Here is a 27,268-nt window from a genome sequence, read left to right as displayed (position 1 = left end):
TTTCATCTACTTCAACGTGGCCGTCCTTGTGCATTCACCTTTGTGTGGGTTAGCTGGTTACATCAGAAGACGGTCATCATCATTATTTTCAAGATGACTCTATATTGCCAAACAAATATAAATATTTAACACAGTAAAGTCTTCTTAGTAAAAACTTAAGTGTAAGAGAAACACAGAAAGCATTTTTACATAGAATTATGCCAAGTCAGTAGGGTGATCTAATGTTAAAGAAAGTATTCCTTAGAAGTACTCTGATCTATTTTTCTATGAAAACGAACTAAAAAGTTAATTGTTCCTAAATTTTGGGGTGAAAATAAAATACTTAAGACATTACACAGTTGGCAAGTTTAAAAAGCATCTAAAAAAACAAGTCATAATGAGGAAGAACATCTCGTATTTAAAAGACAGAATTTCATTTTTATAACACACAGGAGATAGAATTAATGTTGGAATTACATTATGACACATAGGGAAGAGGAGTCTCAAGTATAGCATTCTGCTTTATTTCCTTTCCTCTTTTTCATGCTTTGGTATATAGCTACATTGTCATCTCAAGCCTTCAGTAGCAAATTAAAAAATACACACAGATTGAAAGGTGGACATTATACTACAGTCAAGTTTGAGAGTCTTTGAATTTTGTAAAACTATGAGTTTAAAAGAGGTTTAAAATGATGTGAAAATTATATAAAGTATCTTTTAATATCAAGTTAATCTTTTGTTAATACAATATTGAAAACCTTCTTACAGAGTCTTTTCATTCTATGGTCTTGTTGGCCTAAATTCACTGTGGGAGACTGTAGTGTTTGCTTTAGGGTTCTCAAATTAAAGAAGTAGGGGGGGGAAAGATCTATGTTACTGCTGGGCTCGCTGAAGTTTTCCTTCTGTCAATAGTTTAACAAAAATTATTGAGTGCCAGATTTACACCAGGCCACCAGCTAGGTGTTAAGTGTATAGCAGGTATTGCTGTGTAAAAATAAGCTTATTTCACCATGCATTTTATTTAAGAAAGGCCTTTGAAAATTTAGGCAATAAGCAAGTTAAATTGTACACTATACTTCATGAGGCTTTTTTATTTTCTTCAGATTTGAACCTCAGAAGTTAGAAATCAGAAAACTGGAATAGTTTCAGGACAGTGAGGAGTAATCTATAAATTTCTTAAGAAATATGCAAGCAAAACCATGTCTGGGATTTTGATAATTTAAGAGATGTAACTAGAAGATGGAAATCAAAGTTAAAAATAAGAGGCCACATAACAGGAGGTTTACAACATGCCCCAGACGGTCTCTGGCTCTCCTTGCCCTAACCGGCAGGTTTCTTCAAGGCCTGCGTTCTCAGGGCACCACGTCCCTGTCCCTGAAGGAAGCGGATGCAGACTGGGAACACGATGCTCTGTTTCCGAGGTAATAATGTAAAAACGTAAGACTTTCAAAAATTATTGCTCATCTTCTTTACAGTCAGCCCTGAGACTGAGGAGGTTAAAATGTCACCTTAAATTCAAATATCAAGTTCAAGATCACAAACATATCAATTAGATGGCATATCCGAAAAATAAATGAAGAATATATATCACTGAACAGGAGTCTCTTGAAACATTTAGACAACATGAGATACTATATAGAAATGCATTTAGGATTTGTTAACTCAGAACACTCAACTCAATGTAGACTTATAAAAATACATATTTTACATAAATTATGCTTTTTACAGTAAATTAATATTTATCACATCCCATGATCTTTGCATAATACTGTTTTGAAAGAATAGAATTATCATCATAAATTTCAACTCAAAAATATTTTAATTTTTTGCACTGTGGGTATTCATATACAGAAAAAAATTTGTTCCAAGAAGCACCTATTGTTTTAATCTACCTGAGCTTTTCTACAGTATGCACAATTTAAGCAAGCCACCTTCCTGAAGGCAGATAGAGGAAATCTACCCTCTGTCAATTTTCTCAATGAAAATCTGCTTTGAGGCCCTGGCCCAGTGGCAGAACATCAGCCCAGCATGTGGATGTCTCACTTTTTTTTCTTTTTTCTTTTCTGAAGCTGGAAACGGGGAGAGACAGACAGACTCCCGCATGCGCCCAACCGGGATCCACCAGGCACGCCCACCTGGGGGCCACACTCTGCCCCTCCGGGGCGTCGCTCTGTTGCGACCAGAGCCACTCTAGCGCCTGGGGCAGAGGCTAAGGAGCCATCCCCAGCGCCCGGGCCATCTTTGCTCCAATGGAGCCTCGCTGCGGGAAGGGAAGAGAGAGACAGAGAGGAAGGAGAAGGGGAGGGGTGGGGAAGCAGATGGGCGCTTCTCCTGTGTGCCCTGGCCGGGAATCAAACCCGGGACTCCTGCACACCAGGCCGACGCTCCACCACTGAGCCAACCGGCCAGGGCCTGGATGTCTCACTTTTGATTCCCAGTTGGGGCACACAGAAGAAGTGACCATCTGCTTCTCCACCTCTCCTCCTCTCCCTTCTCTCTCTCTATCTTCTCTTCCCACAGCCTTCGCTCAGTTGGAGCTAGTTGGCCCTGGATGCTGAGGATGGCTTCTGTCTCAAGTGCTAAAATAGCTTAGTTGCCAAGCAATGGAGCAATGGCCCCAGATGGGGAGATCATCACACTACAGTGGGCTTGCTGGGTGGATCCCGGTCTGGGTACATGTGGGAATCTGTCTCTTTGCCTCCCTGCTTCTCACTTAAGAAAAATTAAAAAAAAAAATCAAACAGAAAAACCTGCTTTGAGTGATGAATCCTTGAGTTGACTAGCTTTATGAGCACTGGTAACAAGTTTCTGCAACGGGTCACAAAAGGGGAAGCTGATGTCGAAGTAGCTGCTGTTCATTGTTGATGGGGACAAGCCTTTAGTAATGGCACAAAACACACCCAAGTGGCATACCCTGCCGTGTTTCTTTGAGAGTGACACCTAGGACAGGTCACAAAGATAAAGGATCCCTGTGAACATGAGCCTCATTGTATATAAAACAGATTCTCTCTACTCCTGAGGGATCTGTTTGATTCAGTTTTATAGATTTTCCATGGGATTTCACATGTGAGCTAATAAACTACAAGAGCTAACACTCTAAGGGAAAGAAAATAAACCCATTTTAATCAGAATGATTTTTGAGTGTGTCCACTGTAATCTAAGAGAGACCCTGGTACCTCCTGCCTGAAGTACACTGTTCTTCTCACAACATGGTCCTTCCTAGAGTCACATGAAGAAGGAAACCCCATGGCATTGTGCCAAGGGTACACTCAAACAAGATTTCCATACCAGGCAGAAAGAGTTCAAGTTCTGCATACAGAGGTTCTTGGTCCATTCCATATCAAAATTTCAGAGTATTAACTTGATAATATGATCATCGCATTTTGACAGTAAGTGTCACAGACACACCAGGGATGGAGCCCTAACTGCATCCTCCAAACTCTGTTCTTACAAGCAGCTGCTGTCACTTCAGCCATCCTGGTCTTTTCTCAAGCAGTGGAAGGGAGCTGTGCTATCAGGGACAAGACTAGGAGCTCAGGGACCACACATCCATGTGCACTTAATCAAATACACTGGCCAGTTAGAGAATAAATATACTTTGTCTGCCTTGAAGCCCTAATTTTCTGTATTTGTCTGGAAAAATAAGAGCCGGGTCTTTCAGCCTACATCAGTTAGCATGCTGAGATAAGTTTTGCTGTGTAATAAAATAATATTCCCATCTTTAGACAGCGCACTTCATCTATCCAAATGAGACTCTTGTTCTTACCTATGAAATAATAAGTGGATAAAAGTGTTTTATGAAGTTATTCATAATGACAAATTATCCCCAGGTGGCTAAATCGGAGATGTTCAAAATACACACCGAGCCAAAACACTTCAAAACGTATCTATATATTCTTTTTCTTAGGGGCGGGGAGTAAAGATGCTAATATGATCAGTCATGGAAGACCATCCTCCAAGTATCAGTTCTTAGTAAAGTAAACCAATCAAACCTTAACTCATTATTGCTCGAGGGGCTTTCATTTAAAAGATAAGTCTTAGTAAAGCTTTAATTAATGTATTTATTTGTAATAAATTCCATTTTTAAGAAGTGTATGACCGTCAGTATTCTAGGCTTGCCTAGTATTCTATTTCTTGGGTATCAGCTCAGCAGTCATTTGTGCCACATATGACACGAGAAGACTGAGGGAAGGCATGTCCAGTGGGCTTCCAGTGAGGAGAGGCGACAGCTCACCTTGCATGAAGAAGGAGCTGGGGAAAGTGCTGGCCGCTGGTTTCGAGGAAGGGTAGCCGGGCGAGTCCCTGTTGTAGTCGGCAGTGCTTGCTGATGGAGCATATACCTGAGGGAGGAGAGGTGGTTTAGTTCTCTGGCTGCACTGACCAAAGTATCTCAAGGTCCATTACTTTATAGGAAGCAGGCACAAAATGCTAAATTTCTACCATATGCATTCTAAATCTGATGAAAGCCTACAAACCTTGCTCCTTTCAGAACAACAACAAAATAACCCCTACTCCCAAAATGCTTAGTATATTTTTATGAATGGGCAACCAGTTGTGATATTTTCAAGGCACAGGCAAGAATATTGCAAGCTACGCCTAGTTATAAATATATCATATAATACCAGCAGGGTGGCTCTGGGATTCAAATATCTTTTTTATTTATTTATTTATTTATTTATTTATTTTACTTTTAAAGGCATAGATCGTCAAGAGCACATACATGAAAGGTAAAAACGGAAAGACATGCTTCAAGCCTTTACTTTTAAATTTTTATTTTTGTCAATTGCAGTTAACATCCAATATTTTATTAGCTTCAGGTGTACAGAAGAGTAGATTAGACATTTGTATAATTACGAAGCCTCTCCCTTTTTACTCTACCTTTCAATTAAAATTTTCACTTTTGAAAGAAACAGAGAAAACAAATATACTATTCAAACCACAGAAATGACAGATATATCTTGAAATATTTAATTCCTGTAGTGTCAGCTTTTTCAGAGATGCATGAAAAAGGTCACTAAAGCTAAAGCCAGGATCTATACAGACCACTAACAATCAATGTGCATACGGGGAGGGGGGGAGAGGAGTTTATAGTTCTTACTATATTTGTGTGTGTGCAAGAAACGTAAAAGTGTGCCAATATCCTAATTTACTTAAATTTGTTTACTAATACTCATGAGACTTGGGGAACCAGACCCTGATAAAAATAACCTGTAAGTTTTCTTGTTTGTGTTTCCCTTACAGATGACAGCATACTGGAAAAGCATAAACTCATAACATATAGTTTAACTATTATTGGTTTTTCCCTTGCCTTTTTTGCTAAATATAGTTTTTTTTAGCCCCCATTTTCTTTTGCTCCAAAAGTTCCTCTCTCCAGATGGTCGGAGAGACTGAAACACTGTCATCCTCCTGCTGAAAATGGATACCTTCCTGCCTCCATTTTGAAGCAGGCAGCGGCTCACAAAATTGGCAGTGAGCCTACAGTGATATTCACAGGTCACAGTAAAAGAAAGAGAAATTCACCAATAAAAAGGCAACAGCAGGGTTAGCAAAAGAATACCTACCAATTTTTTTTTACAGCACACATCAAATAAACACCCTAAGAAAAATTATATAATTGCTCTCAGAACACCATGAATCACAAACTAAGCATTAATATAAGGTTTAGAATTTCACAAAGGATAGGTCCACAGAGACAGATGTGGAAAAATACGCATACACATACATACATCAAATAAATGCTACATATGCCCCACAGTGCCCTTGAAAATTGGGAGGTCCTGAAGGTTGAAAAAAGCAAAAATGAACCAGAAAAACCCATGTGCAGTTTAGAAAAGAAGAATTTTTCCTAATCCATGGATGGATAGGAGATTTTTATTTCTTGGACTTACTTCATTTTAGTTTTAAATGTTCTTTATATTTTAAATGTATAAACAGCTATTGGCTTCTATTTCCAAAGGGCTTGCAATAAGGGGAAATTTTTTTCAAGTATCTTTAAGGGACAAAGGATAAAACATAAGCCAGGAACCCCCCCCCAACAAATAAATACTCTAACTTCTGCAAAGTAAAACCCAGTCTTTTCTTGAGAACTATACAACTAACAAACAGTTTTAGAAATATCTTAAATGTATTTGAAGAAGGTCTTGAAAGTAGGCTAAAGTGATGAAAGAAAATATTACCTTCTAGAAAAAGGGGAAATAGAAAATTCTAAGGACAGACTGAAAATCATACTATACATGACTATAATGTACCTGCCAGCTATTAGCCTGCCAGCTAGTTGGCCAGTCAGTATTAATATAAGCTAAGCATACTATGTGTTACTGCCAAATTTCAGAAATCAATACATTTATTATAAAACTGAAAATAAACTCTGACTCATATTTTAAAACAACTGAAACAAATCACCTTAGGAAAATAGTTTAATTTTAATTATATATTCTACTACAATATTCTTAAACATGTATATTATTATATCAACACCATTTGATGGTTTTTAAGAAGGTTAATTTATTCCCTCAATTTGGGTAGAATTATTTGATATTTCTTCTGTAAGATAAGGAAAAATCTTTGGTAATTTTGCTCATATGAATTATGATCAAGCTCAAAGATCTGTGGGTAAGATCACTAACTTCAAATTCATAAGTGCTGCCTGAATGAAAAAGAGTATCTATGGGATTAAAAGTTCTTAGTATATCCTATACTATTGTAGCCAAATGAAGACCCTTTAGACAAGATATAGTCTTTGTAAACAAGAAAAGGATCATTGTGCAACAGCTTTTTTAAAAGGCGATTTCAGCATATTTTATAAATTATTTTATATCATAATTTAAAGATCAGGTATAATGTTATTTATACACTTTATCTTTGTCACTGCAGAAATTATTTTTTAAGGTAAGTGCTCTACATATTTGTTTATATAAATAAAAATCACATAGGACTATTATACTTTTAAAAGTAAAAGAAATCAAAGAGTTTATCTGGTTCAACCTCCCACATTTTAACTACAAGAAAATTCAATAAAGGAAAGGTCAAAGCAACTGCTAAAATATGCAACCTGATCAAGCTATACAACTATCATCTGCTCTTTATTTTCTACTATAATATATTTAAAGGTTACTTTCTTTAAAAATGGAGGTGAAGGTATAGGATATTTATGAAAACAGAGTGATCATAATACTCATACTTCAGTTATCCTTCATATTTTCATCTTTAATCACCTGGATGACCAGTGAGCTGCTTCATTATTTTTAGGTCAACTATTTTGCCAATTTGTCAATCAAAGCACAGGTTTCAATAGAGTTTTTAACCGAGATACTAAGTCCAATAAGAAAAACCTACATTATTTAATTTTAATTATTAGTATTCTAGGTAAATGGAAAAATGACTTATACATTTGTTAAATAAAATAGCTTTTTATTTAAGAAAACAGTAACAAACATGCCAGATATCTTCAAGTAGTTAGAATCATTTTTAAGGGCTAACACCAGAAAATCAGTCCAACGGAAAATAAAAGAAAAATCCCAAACTCTAGTTCAATGTATTGAAGTGATTCCACCAAAGAAATGTGAGCAAAGTCTAAAGGGAAACACAGCAATTGGCTCCTCTGATAAGGTAGCTTCAATCAAGATGATCTGGGCATTCCAAGTCCTCGCATAAGAATAACTGAAGAAGTGAGGAATTTTTGTTGTAAAGTCTGAAATGGAAAAATTTGGCCAAAGCTCACTGGTGACAGCCTTTTTAGTGTGCTATTTGTTAAATAAAATCTTCATGGGAAACTAAGAGCTAAGTATAGTTAATATTCAAAGTACACACTACATCTTTTCTCTTACAGTACTGAATTTAAAACAAAATCACAAATATATGAATTCTGAGTTTAACAAAGCTCTCTAGGTAACATTAAACCCTGAACTGATAGAAATAAAAAATGTTTTCATTTACATATTTAATTTTTGTTGTGATGAGAGAACTATTACTATTGCATACTGACCCATCCAGTGGTTATTATCTTTTGTGCAGTTATCAAGGAAACAATAATATGATACATTCTTTGAACTAGAACTTCTGGCCATTTAGAAAAGAAAAACACTAAGCAAAAGTGAGAGATAAACACTAAAAATAAAAAGATAAAAAACTCATGGACACGAACAACCCGGGGTGGTGAGGGGGAGGAGGGCACAGAGGGGCTGAATGATAGGAAGACTGGAGTTGGGTGGTGAACACACAATGTAAGGGCACAGATGACGTGTGTGGAGCTGGGCACCTGAAACCTGTGCCATGTTGTTGGCCAGTGTCACCCCAATAAGTAAGTATAGAGTGCATACCCTACTTTTTCCCCTGGATGTGTTCCTTTCTACCTGCCTTGGCTTATCAGTTTCATGTATGGAGATTTAAAAAATAACAATTATACTGTTTGTTTAGGGCCTCTTGCAGAACAGCTTTAGTGCTGAGGTCCACAGTGTATATTATTCCTAATATTCTTAATGATCATATGAGATGGATATTATTAATAGTCTCATTACTGTTTCACAGGGCTGAAGTATGGTGGAGAGGTCAAATGTATTGGCCCAAACAGCACTGAATCTAACTTCCAGCTCCACTACTTATTAGTTAAGCAACCTTGCTTAATTAGCCTCTGTGGTCTTCAGATTTCTACCTGTAAAATGGGAATGACAGTACCTGCTATGCAAAGTTCTTGTAAGAATTAAATAATGTATAATGTGTGTAAAGCAACTAGAATAATATTTGGCACATGTTAATAAGCATGCAAAAACCTCAGACAGTAGCGGTGATGTTATACTGCTATTATTTTTATTAAGTGGACCAATGTGTCTCAGGAAAGGTAAGCCACCTTTCCATGTTAACAATTTTAATAAGTCATCAAGAAAGGATTTAAACAAGTTTTCAAAGTCTATGTTTTTTCCATTAAAAAAAAATTCCCTTCTCTTAAAGGTCAAAAATAAAATGTATTCCTAATTATCCATACAAGGCTGTGTTTGGTGGCCATAGTTTATAGAAATATTCTTGTGGGGGGGTCTCATAATTACTTATTAAGGAAACAAAATGTGCTAAGGCATGTTCAGAATGAAACCAATATATGTTCATGTTACTGCTTCCTGAAGTGGGAAGCTAAACTGAGGAGACAAGTGAAGTGGCTTCAGCTCATGTGTCATAAATGTGTCACTGAGTGGGGTGGGGTGACAGACACTGGATTACACAGTAAACCTTTAACATTCCTTAGCACTCCTACCCCTTTGTGATTCTGCAAGTACCATCTAAACATATAATTTCCAAAGAGAGTCAGTTCAGAATAACTACAGCTAAGTCTTGAAATTGAGACTTTCAGATGCTTAGAGAGAGCTGCTGTATGCTCCATGATGAGTAAAAAATAGCAAAGCAGAATTATGCTTCAGGTTCCCAAGTGCCAGCAAGGCTCGCTTAAGAGCTCAGACTTTGAGATATTTCACATCCATTCTAAAGTATGATAGTTAAACACCAAACACCAAGAGTGGTGTGCCCCTGATGTCTGCAGACCTAGTCATATGCTTTGGTGTTCCCAGCATCTAATGGGGAAAGGTATTTGTGGGTGATCAGCTCACACTACTCAGGCAACTCACTGGGTTGGACCCTCAACTCTTAGAGAATTGTTTGAAAGACATGGATCACAATAAGAGAAAAGAATGGCCAGGGGCAGTGGTACCTCCACATTTAAAAGAGTTAAAATGGGCACTGTAATTGTTCTACATGACCAAGTTAAAGGTATATTGCTAACTGATCAATAAAACAAGAGGAAGATGTACTGAAAAGAGACAGTCTCCAGATAATACAAAAACAGGTTTGGTAGGATAGTAGATATTACCCAGCCCTGGAGCCAGAACAGCTCTACAAATTCTAGCTCTCTCAACTAGTTGTGAGAACATAACAAAGCAATTTATCTTTCAGATCCTCAGTTTCCTTTGTCTAACGAGGTTATTCTTCTTGTGAGGATTAGAGAGAGTACCTATTAAGAATAATTCCTATTCTGTTGCAGTCACACAATAAAAGATACTATTATTTCTATCTTGTTGGAAGTGCTACTTATTTCTTATAGTTCGTTTCAATGTGTTTAGAATGGTGCTGTCCACTATGGTAGCCAGTAGTAATATGTGGTTATTTGAATTAAGCTTATTTAAAATGAAATAAAGTGAAATATTCATTCCCTCAGTCGTAGTGGCCACATTTCAAGTGCTCAATAGCCACACACGGCCCACTGGCTATCGTACTGGACATCACCACCAAAGAGCTTCTCCCTCATGGCAGAAAGTTCTACTGAAGTGCCGGTCTAGAGACATGCTTGTCTGTGAAGAGTTCTACCGAGCCATGTGTGTCGCCCTTGATTACAGCAGCTATTGCAACAACATCCGATCATTAAAGACTGATGTTTTTCCCTCTAGGCTACAAAAGCAACTCTTCTGGTGGACTAGAAGGAGAGTCACATTTCTATGATCCCAGTACCTAGCATATAACTGGTGTTTAATAAATGTTGACACTATTAAACAACAGGGAATTTCAATTTTTTATTTACTACTTTTAGAATCCTTTGTACTATTACGCATTTCTTAAAATCGTTTTTATAACCATCTGCCCAAATTCTTGCATCTTGTACCTGGTAGAACACTAGGGGAGAGTATCAGTGACCCTAGCTTTCTTGATGTATAGGAAATAAAAGTCAGAAAACTGCTACTTTGTCCTTGGCCTCTAAAGCTTTGTTCAGACATGGCATAATTACCTTTTTTAGACAATAAGGATTGTACAGATTTCTAACTTTTTTTTATTTTGTGTTTTCACGTTATTAGCATTTGGGTCCCTTCATTCTAGTCCCTCTTTTTATATTCTTTTTCTTCTTAAATCTTCTTGTATCACTTCTTTACAGTTGTTCCTTCTCTTTCCACCTGCTGCCCATTGGCTGAAATGAGTTCAACTTCATTTTACAAATAAGCAAAAAGAAAAAATTACAGGACTTACCCAAGAGCCTGGACAGAGCCCAGGGTTCCAGATTTCTTTTCCAGCCCTCTTGACACTCTCCTTTCTAAAGTCTTTTTTAATTTTATAATTTAAGTATTTTAATGAGCAGTAAAATGGCATGAAAGGTTAATATGCAGATTCAAGTAACAGAGTTGAGTAAGCTATTATAAGGTGAAGGTAAAGTGACTATCCTAACGGGTATATAAGCAGGAGACAGCAAACAACCTAACAGTGCCAAAAAAAAAAAGAGCAAACAATAGGAATAAAAGTTATTCACCTAAGATAGTCTCAGTATTATTACCAAGTCAAGAACATTCATTAATAGAGATTATAGTTCATTTCCAAGTGATGGGTCAAGTCCAGTCCAATTACTGTCACATAAATAGGAAATCTGTTTAGGGGTAACACATACATGTCTGCAGTATATTGACAGATACATGGATATTTAATTATAAATGGAAAAATTTGGGGTATAAGCTGTTGAATTGTGAGGTTTTAATTTCCATTTAAATCAGTTGAATCTTTCATCGGAAATAACTAAATAGTTCTAAGGTATCCTAAAATAACTCCCACTAAGAAGAGTTTTACTCCTCCTGGGTACTGATGCTGTAACAGGGTGAGCCAGACCCATGCTTCTTTACTGGTAGCCTAGAAGGTTTTTTTTTCACAATTATCAAAAATGTGTAAATGTACCATTCATGCATACGATACTCATATTTTATTTCTGCTAACAAGTAATGACCTAATATGTTGCATTACAAAAATAAAGAGAATATGCATATAATCTCCATAATTTAAAGAAATTCCTTGAATATGTACTATATTCTAGAACACAAATTGCTTTGAACATGCATCTGTATCCTCCATCACAAAGGTTGCACGTAATTTTTCTACTCTTCTCAGCTACTCTTTTCTACACGTATCAGCTCAGTTTTGATGATGTGATCATGAGTAAATTAAATCTGAAGCTAAATCCAATAAATGAATTACAGCCAAAAGCTTTATCCTTCTCAGCCATTAAATTTCCTTTTCTGTGTTAAGAAGTTGTAAAAATTGTAAGACATTTCAATTTTTTTTCTTTGTTCGTATCAAATTACATAAACTGAAAGATACCAAAAAGACCCAACAGAAAGCAATAGGGAGAAGCGGGACTGGCTTGAGCCACAGATTCGAGCTGCGAAGGCTCACTGAGATGGGTGGACCGCCCCGGGCTCCGCCCCCTGCGCACCCAGCTTGCAGCAGGCTGGGTACTGACGTTGTAACAGGGTGAGCCAGAGCCACGTTTCAGTGTGTGCCCCCGGTGTGCCAAGGGCCGCGGGCGTTCCAAAAACCTGGTGTTCATTATGGCCAGGAAGCTCTACCTTGTTCTTTCTTTCTTTATTTATTTTTTAAAATAAAAAGGTGAAGAAACCGTTATTATTTTTTAAATTATGGCTAGCTGTAGTATATTTGTCAAATATCTAAATCAGATTTCAAACTCTAAAAGAAAAATGAGTCCATGTAGCCTTTGTCACGTATAGAAATATACAGGAGAGAAAGAATCCTGCTTCATTTAAAAAATGATAGAATCACTAATAATTATGTAACAATAATACTGTTATTTAAAGCTACATAGCATGCTGTTATTTTAGAATTATTGTCGATGTGTTATCATTTGCAAACCTGCGGCAGAAAAATGCCAGGAGGAGGAGTAGGCCCACCCACCTTGCTATGATTATCACTGATACAGAACATTTGAGATTTTTAAGTTTTTTTTCACACATTATTCTACAACCACCTCAGTAATGTATGCAAGAAGTTACCAATTAGAAACAAAGAGAAAAGTAATCTGTTATGGAATGATAGCTGAACACTCCCCAGAACTGGAAAAGGACCTAGTCCCAATGCCTGCCAGCCCCAAGCTCTTGTCACAGTTGGCATGACAAAATGATGACAATGATAAAAATACTAACAGTTTACTTATGATATGCTAGACACTGTTCCAGTAAAACTGTGCATATCATCATTTTTGTCTTTACACTAATCCTTTTATTATCATATCAAACTTACAGATAAGAAAGCTGAGGCACAGTAGAAGTTAACTTGCTCAAAGTCACAGAGCGAGTTAACTGGAAAGACTGGAACTCAAAGTCACGTAGTCTGTGTCACAGTTTGAGCTTTCAGTCACTCCTCTACAGCATTATCTCTTGATAGCTAACGCTTCTCTTCAGAATGTCCACAGACTCCTACCAAACCCAGCTTTGTAGAATCCTGGCCCCTACACTCCTGAGCCTTTTGGCCGCCGAGGGCCTAAGAGCGCTGCTTTCCCGGAAAGGAAGGCCGCCAGGTGATCCCAATCAGCAAGGTAAAAAGAAGCGTCTCGTGTGTGCTGCGACAAGGAGGCCCTTTCATCTGTCCATCAGACAGGAAGTGGAGCAAAGAATCAGCAGGTATTAATACTCCTGTTTAACAGCACTAAAGACAGAGGCTGAGTATGAGTAATCTGTTGAGAGTTACACTGGGGTTTAGTGGCAAAATACAAAAACACTAAATTGATAAAAAAGCACATTATTTAAAGCATTCAAGTGAAGTGTGAATCCAGTCCTGTCTAATGTGTAGTAGCCTCTGGCTACAAATACTTCCTTTTATTCTTACCCCTGCATTTCTCTTGCACGTAACACCAGCTGAGCAGACACTGTCTGTTTGCTATTACTTTCAATGTGGTGTATCACAGCAATGTCCACTGCTAATATTATGAGTATCCTGTCCTAGCTGCAGATGCTTTACACTCACGAAATTACACCTGGCTCAAGAACTCTTGAAATACTTAATTGCATAAAATTTGGTCCAGGTGAAACCTGACTTCTTCCTGGTTACACTCCTTTTGTTATTTATTCACGTGAGAACTGGCTTCATCACCAGGCTCAGGATTGGCACAGATAAAAGTGTGGATGTTAAACATATCACAACTTTTTAATATGTTCGAAACACCTAAGTTATTTCCAAGCTTTTATTTATTAAATGTCTACTAAAATTAAAAGTAATATTAAGAACACAACTCTTTATTTCTATTAATTATTATTAGTTATCTTAAATTGTAAACATATAATAAATCTTATCTATTTACAGCTACACATTAACTTTTTTTTTTAAACTTTCTCTTCCACCTTTTCTTTTTTTTTTCTTTTTTTAATTTTATTTATTCATTTTAGAGAGGAAAGAGAGAGAGAGAGGAGAGACAGGGGGGAGGAGCTGGAAGCATCAACTCCCACATGTGCCTGACCAGGCAAGCCCAGGGTTTCGAACCTGCGACCTCAGCATTTCCAGGTCGACGCTTTATCCACTGTGCCACCACAGGTCAGGCCACATTAACTTTTTTTTTAGTTCTTTTATTTATTGATTGATTTTACAGAGAGAAGATCGGGGGGGAGGGGGAGAGAGAGTGACAGAGAAAGAAGAACATGTATTTGTTCCCATATGTGCCCTGACTGGGGATCGAACTGGCAACCTCTGAGTTTTGCGATGATGCTCTAATCAACCGAGCAATCCGGGCATGCTGACACATCAACTTAATGATTGTCATTTTTTTCTAATGGATCATCTCTCATTGAAACACATTTATTTTCCCCTCTTTGGCTACCAACTGTTTGCTTTTTTTAAAGATGACAACTACTGCATATTAGGAAGTGTCAGAACATCAACACAGTGCTGGTGTGACCTCTGCAGACATTTGTTGCATTAATTAAATTAGGGCCGTGCATCTTTCAGATGACAACAAATTCTAAGATGTTACAATAAAGAGAGAATTAATTTTAGGTTTAATCCAGTGTTGAGTATCACTGTTTCTTCTGAACCCAATTCAATGCTTCAGAAGGCCTGATGAGGAGAGTCAACTGAAGATACAATAAGTTAAAAAATTATGATAAAAAAAAAAGTGCAGGTGTGTTGTGTGTGTGGCACCTGGCATAGCATAGGTTCAAGTTGTTCTAAGTGCACACAGAATGAATAAACACATCACACACAAGATATACATTAAACTAAGAATAACATAATAAAGATAAACAATCATTGTTTCTGAAAAAATAGATTTTAGTGCATTTCACTTCTCGATGTGTTTTAAGGCTGAGCTTCCCTTAGAAGGTGAAGGCAATTACCTATAAAGGTCCATATTTTAGAGTTCTAAGAGTACCATTCCCCACCCTTTTCTCTTTGAACCCAAGTCCAGAGGTTGACACGATACCTGAAGACTAGTGCTACACCGGTGATTCACTGTATCTTAACAGGTGTCTTTTAAAAAGAGATCTAAACTCAAGTAAGTTTGGGCACCATTGAAATAAATAAATTATTGCAGACCTTGGTTTATGTACAGTACTATATGGGGTAAAAACCTGTATCCCTGGAAAAAAAATCCATGGCTACAAACTCACTTTTCAACACATCTCCGATCATCTCCTGTCTTGGGAAATATTGTTATAGTTTGTTAGCACTTACTACACTTAGAAGTGGTGAAGTCTCAGATATTTTCTCAGGAATTCATTTTGAAGAATGAGAGGAAAATGGAGAAAGGGGGAGGAAACAGAGAGGATTTTACAAGAAGAAAGCTCCAAACAAAACCGCTGATCACTTTAGAGTCTGACCTTGTGCAACCCTAACTGTTCCTAGTCCTCCGATCCCAAGTGTCTGGTGCTTGCTGGGTTTGTAGAAAGTCATCATTCCTAAGTATACATTCCTTCCCAGCATTGAGAAGAAAGTGAGGCAAAAGCAGAAAGACACACCTTGAAGAGTAGAGACTCAGCAAGAATGAAAAGACTGTGAGACCAAGATACTAATAGATATTGAAAAGACAGGAGGAATATTCAAAGAAATTATCTGCAAAAGAATATATGTACTTCTCTAGATACCTTCTTTGGCTCTGAACTTAATTGTATGAAAAGAAATTTGGTAAAATTCTCTAATTAAGAATTATAAAACATTCCTATCTTCACAGTATTTTAAATTACAAATTATTTCAGCATCCTTACCTTATGTAATAATCACTTTGAGAAAGATTATCTATCCAAGCGATCAATCATCTCACCAATGTTATACATTAGAAACGGAGGTTGAGGAGGGTAAGGACTCCCTTCCCAGGAGTCACACGACTCTAGGAGGACAGGAGTGGGTCAGAATCTAGGTCTTTTCACTCCAAATCCAAGGTCAGAATTGTTAGCATCTGATCAGAATACCCTCCCAAATCACCTTTAGGCTAAGGAATCTGAAGATCACGTTTTCCTGTTAGTAAATTATATGTACAAATGCTAAGTACAATGATAGAGGAATGCCATGCTGCAATCTGAAGCATCAAACTGAATTCTGGGAGTTTCAAACAGATGCCTTCATCTTCTGCTTACCAAGAGGATTGTTAGGAACAGTACATTTCCAATCTGGTAAAGTTTTGAACAGGAATCATTGCCATGGTACAGTGTAAAATTATTACCCATCCTCCCTTTCATAAAGCCAAAAAAAGTTCAAATTATTTCTTTTTCTGTCAAAACATATGGCCCTAACTACTTTCAACTAAAAACAAAAGCATGAAATAATTACCAAATGTATGACTCCCTAACACAGATTGAAGTGAAAAAAAAAAGTATGCAAATTGTCAACATCTATGTCCAATCAGCCACCTCTCTATCTATTTTCCATTCAAATACCTGTCTCGCCCCTATGTCTGGGGCAAACTTTCAGGTAAAATCAGCCATTGATACTTCACTGATTTAACTCACAGCAGAGCTTCTAGCATGAGGCTAGCTGCTTTGGTATGTTTTAAAAAATTTAAGAGGCTAGGATTTTCATTAGAAGCTAGTTAAAAGATTTCAGATGTATAATAAGAACTAGAAAATGTATGGAAGTAATATTTCATATGTTTATGCAAAAGAAATGTAAACTTTTCTTTATGCAAAAGAAATACCCATTAGAACAGAGTTATTTAAAGAAAACTTAAAAGAGCTGAGGAAATAATAACAGCAATAATTTCCTAATAGAAGTTGCTAACAAATAAATCACTTACATCTTCAAACACATTTAAAATATAGTTGTTGACTTTAATATTTAAATTGTAGACATTTTTCACTTGATCTAATTTTTCTTAATTTTAATGATATACAATTTAAAGATCTGCTGCTGGCCACCTCAAATACTGTTGTTCCTGAATAACAAGGGTATAAGTAAGTATAAACAACAGTGATTTAACCATAAAAACTACAGTAAGAATTCCCCTTTGATTCTCTTTCCAAGAAATGAAATCTCTGAGAACTAAATTCCTTTGTTCATTAATTTTAAATGTTTAAATTAGAAATATAAACTCCAGATGACTGCTTAACATTAAGATAAGGGAAGCAGCGGCCCTGGCCAGTTAGCTCTGGTAGTCAGTGTGTCCTCCCCAAACACCAAGGTGGAGGGTTCCACCCCTGGTCATATGGGAAACGACAAATGAACACATAATTAATAGAACAATAGATAAATGCTCCTCTTTCTCTCTCTCTCTAGCCCTTCTTTGGTTTCTCTTCCTTTTTTTAAAAAAAGTCAAATAAATAAATAAAATCCCTAAAAAGAGATATGGGAAATATCAATAGTTTAAATTCCCAATGTTGATGAAATTGAGAAAATGTTTTTACAAGAGGAATAAAGCTGTTTTACATAATAGAAGGCTCCACTGTTACTGTCTTCTTTTTATTCCTTGATAAATTAGTATTTAGTGAGACTTATGAGAAATATACAGGAAGGTTTAAAAGACACAAGAAATATTTCCTTCTTTTCTTTTTCCTGGTGGAGAAACAGCCATTAAATGCAGGGTGGGGTAAAAGTAGGTTTTCAGTTGTGAGTATGTGAAACACCAAGTTTATTCTTGTATTATTTATTATTTTATTATTTGTACTACAACTGTAAACCTACTACTCTTCCCCATTTCTGTTTATAGTTCTTTGCTTACATAATTAGGGCACATTAGGTCCTCTGTCTAGAACATTTCAATCTCTAGAATGATCTGGATTTTTCTCCTAATCCTTGATAGATAGATATGCGTAGTGTGTGAGTGTGTGCATGTTTGTGTATATGATAAAATTAAAGGTTTATAAAACATAGCAGCAGGGAGATGAGAATGAGCTACCTAATGGGGTATTAGGCTTCCCTTAGGGGTGATGGAAATGTTTGGAACTAGACAGGTGTGCTGGTTGCCCAACATTGTGATGCACCAAATATCACTGAATCTTTCACTTTAAAAAAGTTTACATGATGATATGCAATTTTCACTTCAATTAAAACAGAACAAAACATTGTAGCAGACCTACATGTGTTGGTCTTCACAAAAAATATTAGTGAGGACACATCTGAAGAGTAATGGTACCCTAGCAGCAGAGAGGACCAATGATGGGCTGTGTTATTAAGAAGTAGCCCCATCATCAGCTCCAGACGGGAAGGTTAGATAAATAACATAGCCATTAATATGTGAGAGGCTGCCCTTCCACTGAAATGAAAACTGCTCTCCCCGAAGTTGTCACTCAGGATCTCTGTTAGCAAATTTAATGTTCTTCATTCTACCAAGTAAATGAACTTACGATTCTCTCTCGCTGTCAAAATTGTCCAGAGAGAGAGCGCCTCGCTGTTAAGTAAGTTAACCAGCTATAGAAAAGTCTCAAATGTCCTTGAAGGAGCAGGAGACCATATTTCAAGTTCTGATTCCATCACTAATTATGTTGGTCATTTAACCTCTCTCAACTTTATGCTACTCATTTGGAAAATATAGATCATAACTTCTGCTGCTTCATACATAGAAATTCAGTGCAAATAAAACAAGACCATACACTGAGCAAACACACTTGAGTGTAGACCTCAAGATAGCTAATTTCTATAGTATGTTCAGCACCATATGTTAGCATCTGATCAGAATAGTCATAAGTAAAATATATTTCCTTAACAGAAAACTTCTTGATATGTGGACAACCTATTCAGCTCTTTTCTCAAACAAGAACAAATTCCAGCGTGTCCTAGCGGTGAAACACAGATAGAATTATGGATCAAAACACTTCTGAGAAAGAATGAGCACAAAAAGTTTTAATTGAACATATTTAATATTCCAACCTTTCCCATCTCTATACATTAGAAATTTGTAACTTTCATGAATTACACAACTTTTATCTCCCATAAGATACTATGGGCTCCTTAGGAGCAGTAACTTAGAATACATTCAATGCAATTTTCTTGCCCATAGTAGGTGCCCCCCAAATACTGATTAAACAGACAAGGGAAACAACCAAAGTAAAAGAGGACCCATCTTTTCCTTTGCTTCCAAAGTTCACACAGCCTGCTGTGTGAACTTTTACGTATTGAAGTGGCCTACAGAACTAGACTTTTAGCAATCTTTGTGCAGTCAGAATCACCAATGACTTCTTCGAGGTATTACCATGAGGGTGAACCTTTGTCTGATTCCAGAAAAAAGATGTCATTTGGAATTAACACAGATGTAAAAGATACTGTGCTGTGATTCCACAGACGCCAGCCTGAATGTGCAAAGCTTCCCAGGAAACTCATCCATAGAGAATTTACGGCTATTTCAGACTTGCTATATTTCTGATATCTATTCCTTAGTTTCTGTGTCCAGATATTAAAAATAAAGATTGCATGAAACTCTGACAGTTAGTCTGTGACTTGAATTTTCCCCCCAAAAGACTGAGAAATTTAAACAGAAGACACAGGCAGGTTAAGACCACACATCACCCTTCATGATGTTTTCTATTTCCATTTGATGGGAACTCAAAAACAGACTGGACTGTAATAAGGACGCATAACACAGAATACAAAACTCAAGCTGCACTCACCATCTGAAAAAACTCTTCTTTTTCATCTGCCATCTAATTCCTTCTTTTCCTTCCTGGATCTGTTCGGGTCCCACTTCATCTGATTGGTCTGTACAGCTCATTTTGCCCTTTGCATGTCTTCTAACTTGTGTTGTCTTCTGTTTTATATTTATGGTCTACTTTCCCAAATACGTTCCAATCCCCTGGGGGAGGTGTCTCATTCTTTCCATCGCTCAATCTGTCTGGTAGATAAGATGCTTGATGCTCATTTTCCAGTGATGATGGTAATGATGACAATGATGATGGAAAAGCATCTTGTCAGGCCCTTTCTCCACTTCTTCCCTTTCCTTCCACATCCACCACCCCAATGAAACTGTTCAAGAGCTCTGGATACTGCAGCCAAATGTCACTTTTATCTCTCAGTACCATCTGACACTGTTGACTATTTCCTCCTTCTAGTCAGATGTCCTTTCCTTGGCTTCTGTGACTATGTCTTCCTGATGTTCCTTCTATCCCTCTGGACTTTTAAATTCAATTATCTCTTGGGTATACCCATTTGAAGGGCTCCTCATTACATTCATGATAAAATCTAAACTCCTTAAGTGGGTGTACAAGGCACTTTATGTTCTAGCCACTGTTTCTCTTCTCAGTTTGATCTCTTACTATTATCCTTATGTGCTAGGACCTCTAGCCACTCTAAACTACCTCTGGATAATGACATATGTCATTCTCTTCCTTGATCCAGTTATTACCCTTGCATTTTGTCTGTTTAATTTCATTCATCGCTTCCTCCAGGCCAAGTGTGGGATATGTACACCTCCCGTGTCTACTTTTAAGCAGTGGTACTCCCTATGGGTGCATTATCAGACTAAATGTAGCTATCTGTCTCATGTCTGCCTTGTTCAGAGACATATTTTAGTATCTGACTCATGCTAAACATTCAAACTTCTTACTATAGTACTATTTGATTAAAGGAGTTAAGAAAGTACGGCAAAGTGTTTTTTATACAACCATAACTCTTCCCTGAATAGGGAAGATATAATCTACAGCTTCCTACAACTTCAAATTATTAAGGTCAGGTAATAGCCTTAGCTAACAGATAGACATAGGGTGTTGTACAAGTGTACAGCCATGACTTACATTCAGCGTGGGAAGCTGAAAGCTCTGTTTTTGGTCCCTTACATCCCCTGAGTTCTGCTCCTATACTTTGAGTCAGATGCTCAGGAACAAAATATCCCAGAGAAAGGGTTCCAGAGGCTCTCAGTACCCTGCAATTGTCCCGGGACTTAAAATCTCTAATATTAGCTCTCTTGAGTGCAACACAGAAAAGAGAAAGCAAACTTCCACTGCATCCAAGGCCACAGAGCTCACAGTGATAGAGAGCAGGGGCTCTGAAGTCCTGCTCTAGGCTTGGTGGTGCATGGCTGGACCCCGCCATCATGCCAGAAGAAGGTACATTTCATCCTCATGAGGCTTTTACCTGTGGTGGTAAATCACTTCGATTTAATATGCAGCAGCAACTTCAGGGCCAGTTTCTTAATAATAATGCTTTTCTTATGCTGCAGACACACCCCATCACAGAGGGCCAGACCAGTATGACTGTTCCTCAAGTGACATGATCTGTGCTATTTTCTAAAATAGTCTGCCGTGAACCAACTGGGTGAGAAAAATGCTAAGACCTGCATTTCTTTAAAATGTGATGCTATTTTTGAGCTCCTGATAGAGAAAAAAAATCTTTTAATTGCAAGTAATTAAGTATGGGGGAGCAACCAAGAGTGGTTGGTGTCTAGGCACATGGTCAACTGATCTGCCATTGGACCGGGAGGCTAACATTAGGAGTAGCTACACCAAGCTGTGCTGTGTGTTCGCTCAATGTCTCATGCTATTTTTTAAATGTCATGAGCTCAGCAAAACCCAAAACACATTTTCTCAGCATTTCTCTCTATTTTTCAGCCCATATGCACTTCGAGAGGCGTTTAATTCATATGTTTCTGATTTATTTACATGCAAGTCATCAGAATGTTGTTTTGTACGAACTATTTGATGTCCAGGAAGCCTGTTGAGCCTTTCCTTTGAGCCCCCCCCCCCCTTAGGATCAGGAAGCCATGATTTGCAAATAGTAAAAAGAAAAAAAAAGTTCCTGTTTTTTTCCTCAAGAACCCCCAGTACTTTTTTCCTCAAAGGTTTAAATTTTGTTCAAAAGGTAGATGTCGTAAAGTCTGAGCATGAGTCTACAGTTGGCAGACTGCATTTTCCTGTTCCTGACGTTGCCCTTCTTGATGTTAGTAATGTCTTCCTTGTGGACATAAAAGTGCATATTTACAGGGCATGAACAAGAACAGATTCTGAAGGGAGGCGATGAGCTCTTCCAAGACAAAGTGAATGGATTCTGTAACACGGTACCTAGGGGCTAGGGGGAGGTCTTAGTATCCAGGAGGGAAGGCAGTCACCACCTTTCCAGGGCACAGTCCTGAGAAAGCCAGCACAGTTTTTAATCCCACTAGAAATCTTGCAGGCATTCTCTTTCAAGTTTCTAAAAGTACCTTCGATTCAAGTGTGATCTTGTAGTTGTTTGCCCACATTAAAAAAAAAAATTGTAACATAATTTAAAAAAATATTTCTCTACTTGTAAGTAACTACAAACTAAAAAAAGAACACTAGAAATTTTCAGGACTTCCAAGGACAGAGTTAGTTTGAGGATCCCTATACACAGACTTTTAACAAAGCAAGTTTTCTCTTTCTTTAAAAAGAATTAAGACACCATACAGTAAATACAATAGGGGGACTTTGCTTCTTTTACCATCACTGGTGTCTATAGAAATTCGATAATTTCAAAAGATCTGATCGAATGCCGTAATACTTTGGGAAGACCAAATTAGATTTTAATAGTAGGGCAGTTTTAAAAAATTATACGTAACAAAGTTTTCCTCCTCTGCAAATTTTCCTAAATTTCAGTCCAAAAACTAAATTAATGTTTGGCAAAAAGCATACAGTTAATATCTAACACTATCTCATACCTCTGTAGTGTGTGTCTAAAATATAAATCCAGATTTCCCATGACTCTCTGTCCTCTGTTGTGGGGACAGGTTAGAAATGCTGGTTAATCTGAGCAGCAACTGAAAGATTCCCACCTCCACCACCTTTCAGGACTGAGATGGCTATCTCCCCTACAACTCTTTGCCATTTTCCCATTTCAAAACCAGAATGGTGTCAGGGCTGAGAAGATTCCAACAGGCTTCTCAAATCAAGTATCTCTCCAGCACAGCTGCTGTAAGTGACCCCAGGTGTTCCAAGACAGCCTAACAGCCTATACACTATTTTATTTTGCTCTGAGTTCCCAACACTATATATTTCAGTAAAGCAATATATATATTTTAAAAATCACCACGTTGGACTTCTCAATATACCACTCTTTGAAAGAAGCTAATCTGGCATAGCAGCAAATAGAAATGTTATGTCTTAAGCTGTCAAACTGAAGGGTGATACAAGGTTATAATATGCCCATTAAATACCAGTCATATGACTACACAGCCACTATTAATATATGTTACTAGAGCAAGTCAATTAATTCCTAGTTGCTATGAATTCAAACATCTCAGAGGACAAAATCTTATTAAATTGTAGGAAGATTACCAAATATCAAAATATAATCTTACCAAGATTTTTTTTTAAAAAAAAAGCACAACCATGTAGCAAACCAATCTGTGTATTAAAAGAAAGCTTGGGCAAAGAAAAAAGTAGCCTTAGGCAAATATCTTGAGATAGAGTCAATAATCACTGTAAAAATATGGTCAGTTTTCTCTACAGAGTCCATCATATGGACATATCTCTACAATTTAAGTCAACAATTTAATTTTTTAGTTTTTACTACCTTTCAATAAAGATCATGAAGAAATTGTATGTCAGTATTAAGATCAGGTTTCAATAGCTGGCCTTCACAACTAATAATTCATCTCATATTTTAGAAACCTTTTTGGGGGACATATTTTTCCTTTTGGTCCTGGCTTGTTGATTTTCAGTTTAAAAGAAGAAGGATGTTAATAGAACCATTCACTCATGTGATACCATATATCTTTCGAAAATTCATATATATAAAGTCCTAATTGTGAGTAATATTTTGAAACGCAATAGCTGAAGTGAAAAAGTCAGACTCGCGGGCTACCCATCTGTAGAACAGATTACAAAACGTGAATTTGAGAGCATTATAGAAAAATGTTACTTGGAAAGAAAACATTTTCATGGGTAGCATTAAAACTGTCTATAATGTTCTTTTCCTCTCTTCGCCTCTCTGTTCCCCAATACCAGACCTTTCCTTGGCAAACTCACAGATGCCATCCCTGCTGAGCAGCAGTAATGAGGAGCCTCTCCCTGGGTACCCCCCACTGCCACAAATTCAGGAAGACAGGAGGTACTGGGTTTGAGAGAGGTGGGTCTCCACCATCTTCCTTCCACTACACACAAACATACATGCCACACGTACCCATTTTATGGCCTGAGATATACAGGAAGATAGAACCTCAAAGAGCTCCTGCCCCTTGGCCGCATACGCCGAAACAAATTCAAAGAAGTGTCCTAGATGAAACACGTGCCCAACTCTATTAATCCGTCCACTGCCATTTTTCAGCGTCATTTCAGTGTTTAACAACCTGAACTAATAGCCATTTTAAAACATGTCCCGAGCGTCTGGAGGGAACCCACTCCCCACCACCCATTTGTTTTTTAACTTTACCACAATTCTGATCATCTTTATTTTTTTTATTTGGATTTATTAAGGGGACACTAGTTAACACAACTACACAGGTTTCAGGTGCCCGATTCTGCAGCACGTCTCTGTACACTGTATTATGTGTCCACCCCCAAGTCAAGTCTCCGTCCATCAGCATTGATGCCCCAGACCCGCTCTACCTCCCCCGCCCAGCAATCACCACACTGTTGTCTGTGTCCATGAGGATTTTTTTTTTTTGTCCTTTGACCTGCTCTGGGATTTTAACAGAGGAGTGGACAATTTTTTTGTTTGTTTTAATTGAAGGTCCTTAATGTGGGCCACATGTTTCTGGCGGTGATTTGGAAGTGCAAAGGAGGCAGGGTAGGGAACGCAGAGTGGCAGGGACTCGGGAAGGGGGAGGGGAGGGATGATGAAAAGACCAGTTCCACAAGCGAAGCACATTAGCAACCCAGAGTGGAAAGGGCCGGAAGGAAAACCCACCCACCTCACCCCAGCGTTCATTCTATCAACCTGCAATTGCTGCAATCAAAACCATATGTCGGTTCTTCCAGATCTTTCTCACAGGACAAACATGCAGAGGGCCTCAGGCCTGGTGTTGCCATCAAATGGTAATTGATACCATATGAGCCACAAAATAGAAAAGCACATGCAAACAGCAACTCGCTGGCTGCGCCCCCACCGCCCCATCCCCGTCTGGGCCCCTAGAGAGGGGTGAAATTGCAGGTCTTGCCGGCCGCTAAGTGCACCGTGCACCATGAAAAACAAGTGTATGCGGCTCCAGGAACCACCTGTAAATCAGAGAGAAAGGAGGGTCCACTAGCCAGGAACCAGTCCCAGGGAAGAGGCGGGGGTGAAAGGTCGCTGCGGGTTAATACAAGGTCATCGATCACGGGGAGAAATGAGCACAGGTGTGAAGCAGATCACAGGCCTGCGCGCGGGAACGACCTCCCGGCCTGGTACATCCGGCCTGGAGAAAGCTGTTCCCGCTCAGCCACATCTGCCTTCTCTCCTCCCGCAAGTGCGACAGTGGGAAAGTGGAAACCACTCCCAATTACAAGGCAATTAGAAGAAAAGAGTCCAACCCCGTATCTGCCGCTCTGCTTTTCTGAAGCTCCCTTTGCATCCCATTGTTCTCAGAGAAGAAAAAAAATCAAGAAAACCTGCTGAGCTGGAGGTCCTGGCAGTTGCGGGCTGCATGGATGCGATCAACGCAGTAGGTAAAACCCGACTCTCATTCCCAACGGCACTGACAGAACTACAAGTAGCACCCAGATCTCGCCTCTGCATGTATATATTTTCTTATTAACTCGATCAGGCAGAAATTGCACAGACTTGTTTGGATTTAGAAGTCACAACAGAATGTCAGTTTTCCAAACCAAGGCTCATTCTGTGGTGAAATGTACGGCCTTGGACCCCACTGTTCACGGCACCCAGCTATAGCTATTTGTTCCAATTTCTCCAGCAGCCGCTTCTGAACAAACAGCTAACTTACTCTAAACACACGCACCACATCTAATTTTTCTTCCTTCTGCCTGTCCCATTATATGTGATATTTTAGTCTTATACATCTTATGAAGTTTAAATATTTTCCAGATGGGACCAAGTAGTACAGAGCCCTGTAAACATGCTAAGTTATAAAAAGGACCAACTAAATACTTAAAACAGAAAAGGAAGCTGATATGATACAGCATTCTTCTTTTGTGAGCAGTAACCTTGTGAGCTAACTCTGCAAACTATATACAGAGGGACAGATAACAACTCTTTCTCCCAAATTCTCAAGAACTGACTGATTCATCCTCATTTAGGTCCTATTAATATCTTTTCTAATTAAAGCACCCCCCAAAAAAAGATGATTTAAGCTCAATTTACAATGCAATACATCTCAATGGTAAGAAAGAAAAGCCATGGTTGTAACCGAATGAAAATTCCATCATCCCAGAGGGAAAATAAATAAGGTCTGTCCATTCCATCCGTTTGCCCAGATTCTCAGAAGTTGTCTTGCTTAAAGTGTAGCCACAAAAACCCTGAACAAGTGGCATTTTCCAAGGATCCTCAGCCTCAAGGCAATCCAGGAACATTCATAATGACACTCAGCACCGATCCAAGAGAAAAGGAAGTGAATAAATGAAGGGATAAAGTAACAAGGGCAGCGACTGAACATGAAAGTTTCTGGTGAATGGCAGGGGAAGAAAGAGGTAGGGCAAAGCACATGGGCAGCACACAAGCCAAAGCAGCACAGCAAGGCTCAAAGGGTGTCAGAGCAGGCAGCTCAGGAGCCACTCGGGAGACTCTGACCTTACCTCTGCTTTCCCTTCGTGGTCCAGTCAACATAACCCTGTGTCTGAGCATCTGCATTGTTTAAATTTCATCCTGTGGTGTTGCTTGCTGATTGGTCAGACATGGCTGACAGCATCAGAACTGGATTCTGACAGACAAGGAGCAAGCAGGACCACAGCACGGAATTCATAATAGGAGGGAGCGAGGGAACTTCATGCTGGATATATGAAACTCAGACCCACAGATGTCTGCAGCACGGCCTGGGGACTGCCTGGGGTGGGAGGGCCTAGGATGAGGCTGGGGGGAGGGCATGGAAAAAGGGAGGTGGGACAAGCCCAGCCACCCAAGTGACCAAGCACGAGGTTTCCCCCTAGATAGAGCTTCATCTGGACCATGTTTAATATCTTCCCCTTGCCACTCCCAGATCCTCTTACCTCCAGGAATTCCCTCTTCACAAAATAAAAGTGGTGGTGTTTCC

General features: G+C 38.3%; 1 protein-coding gene across 22 annotated transcripts in view; it reads right to left on the bottom strand.

Annotated features, from left to right (window-relative positions):
• Nucleotides 1–27,268, bottom strand: part of TCF4 (transcription factor 4) — a 360,673-nt gene that overhangs the window by 52,171 nt on the left and 281,234 nt on the right. For all 22 annotated transcript variants that reach the window (XM_066247421.1, XM_066247430.1, XM_066247422.1 and 19 more), the window contains one exon: nt 4,214–4,319. In XM_066247421.1, coding sequence (XP_066103518.1) covers nt 4,214–4,319 — 106 coding nt within the window. The remainder of the gene's footprint in view (nt 1–4,213; nt 4,320–27,268) is intronic.

Source organism: Saccopteryx bilineata, chromosome 11, assembly GCF_036850765.1.
Source record: "Saccopteryx bilineata isolate mSacBil1 chromosome 11, mSacBil1_pri_phased_curated, whole genome shotgun sequence".
NCBI lineage: Eukaryota > Metazoa > Chordata > Mammalia > Chiroptera > Emballonuridae > Saccopteryx > Saccopteryx bilineata.
The sequence above is the reverse complement of the archived record's forward strand: the minus strand, read 5'-3'. Positions and strand labels throughout refer to the sequence as shown.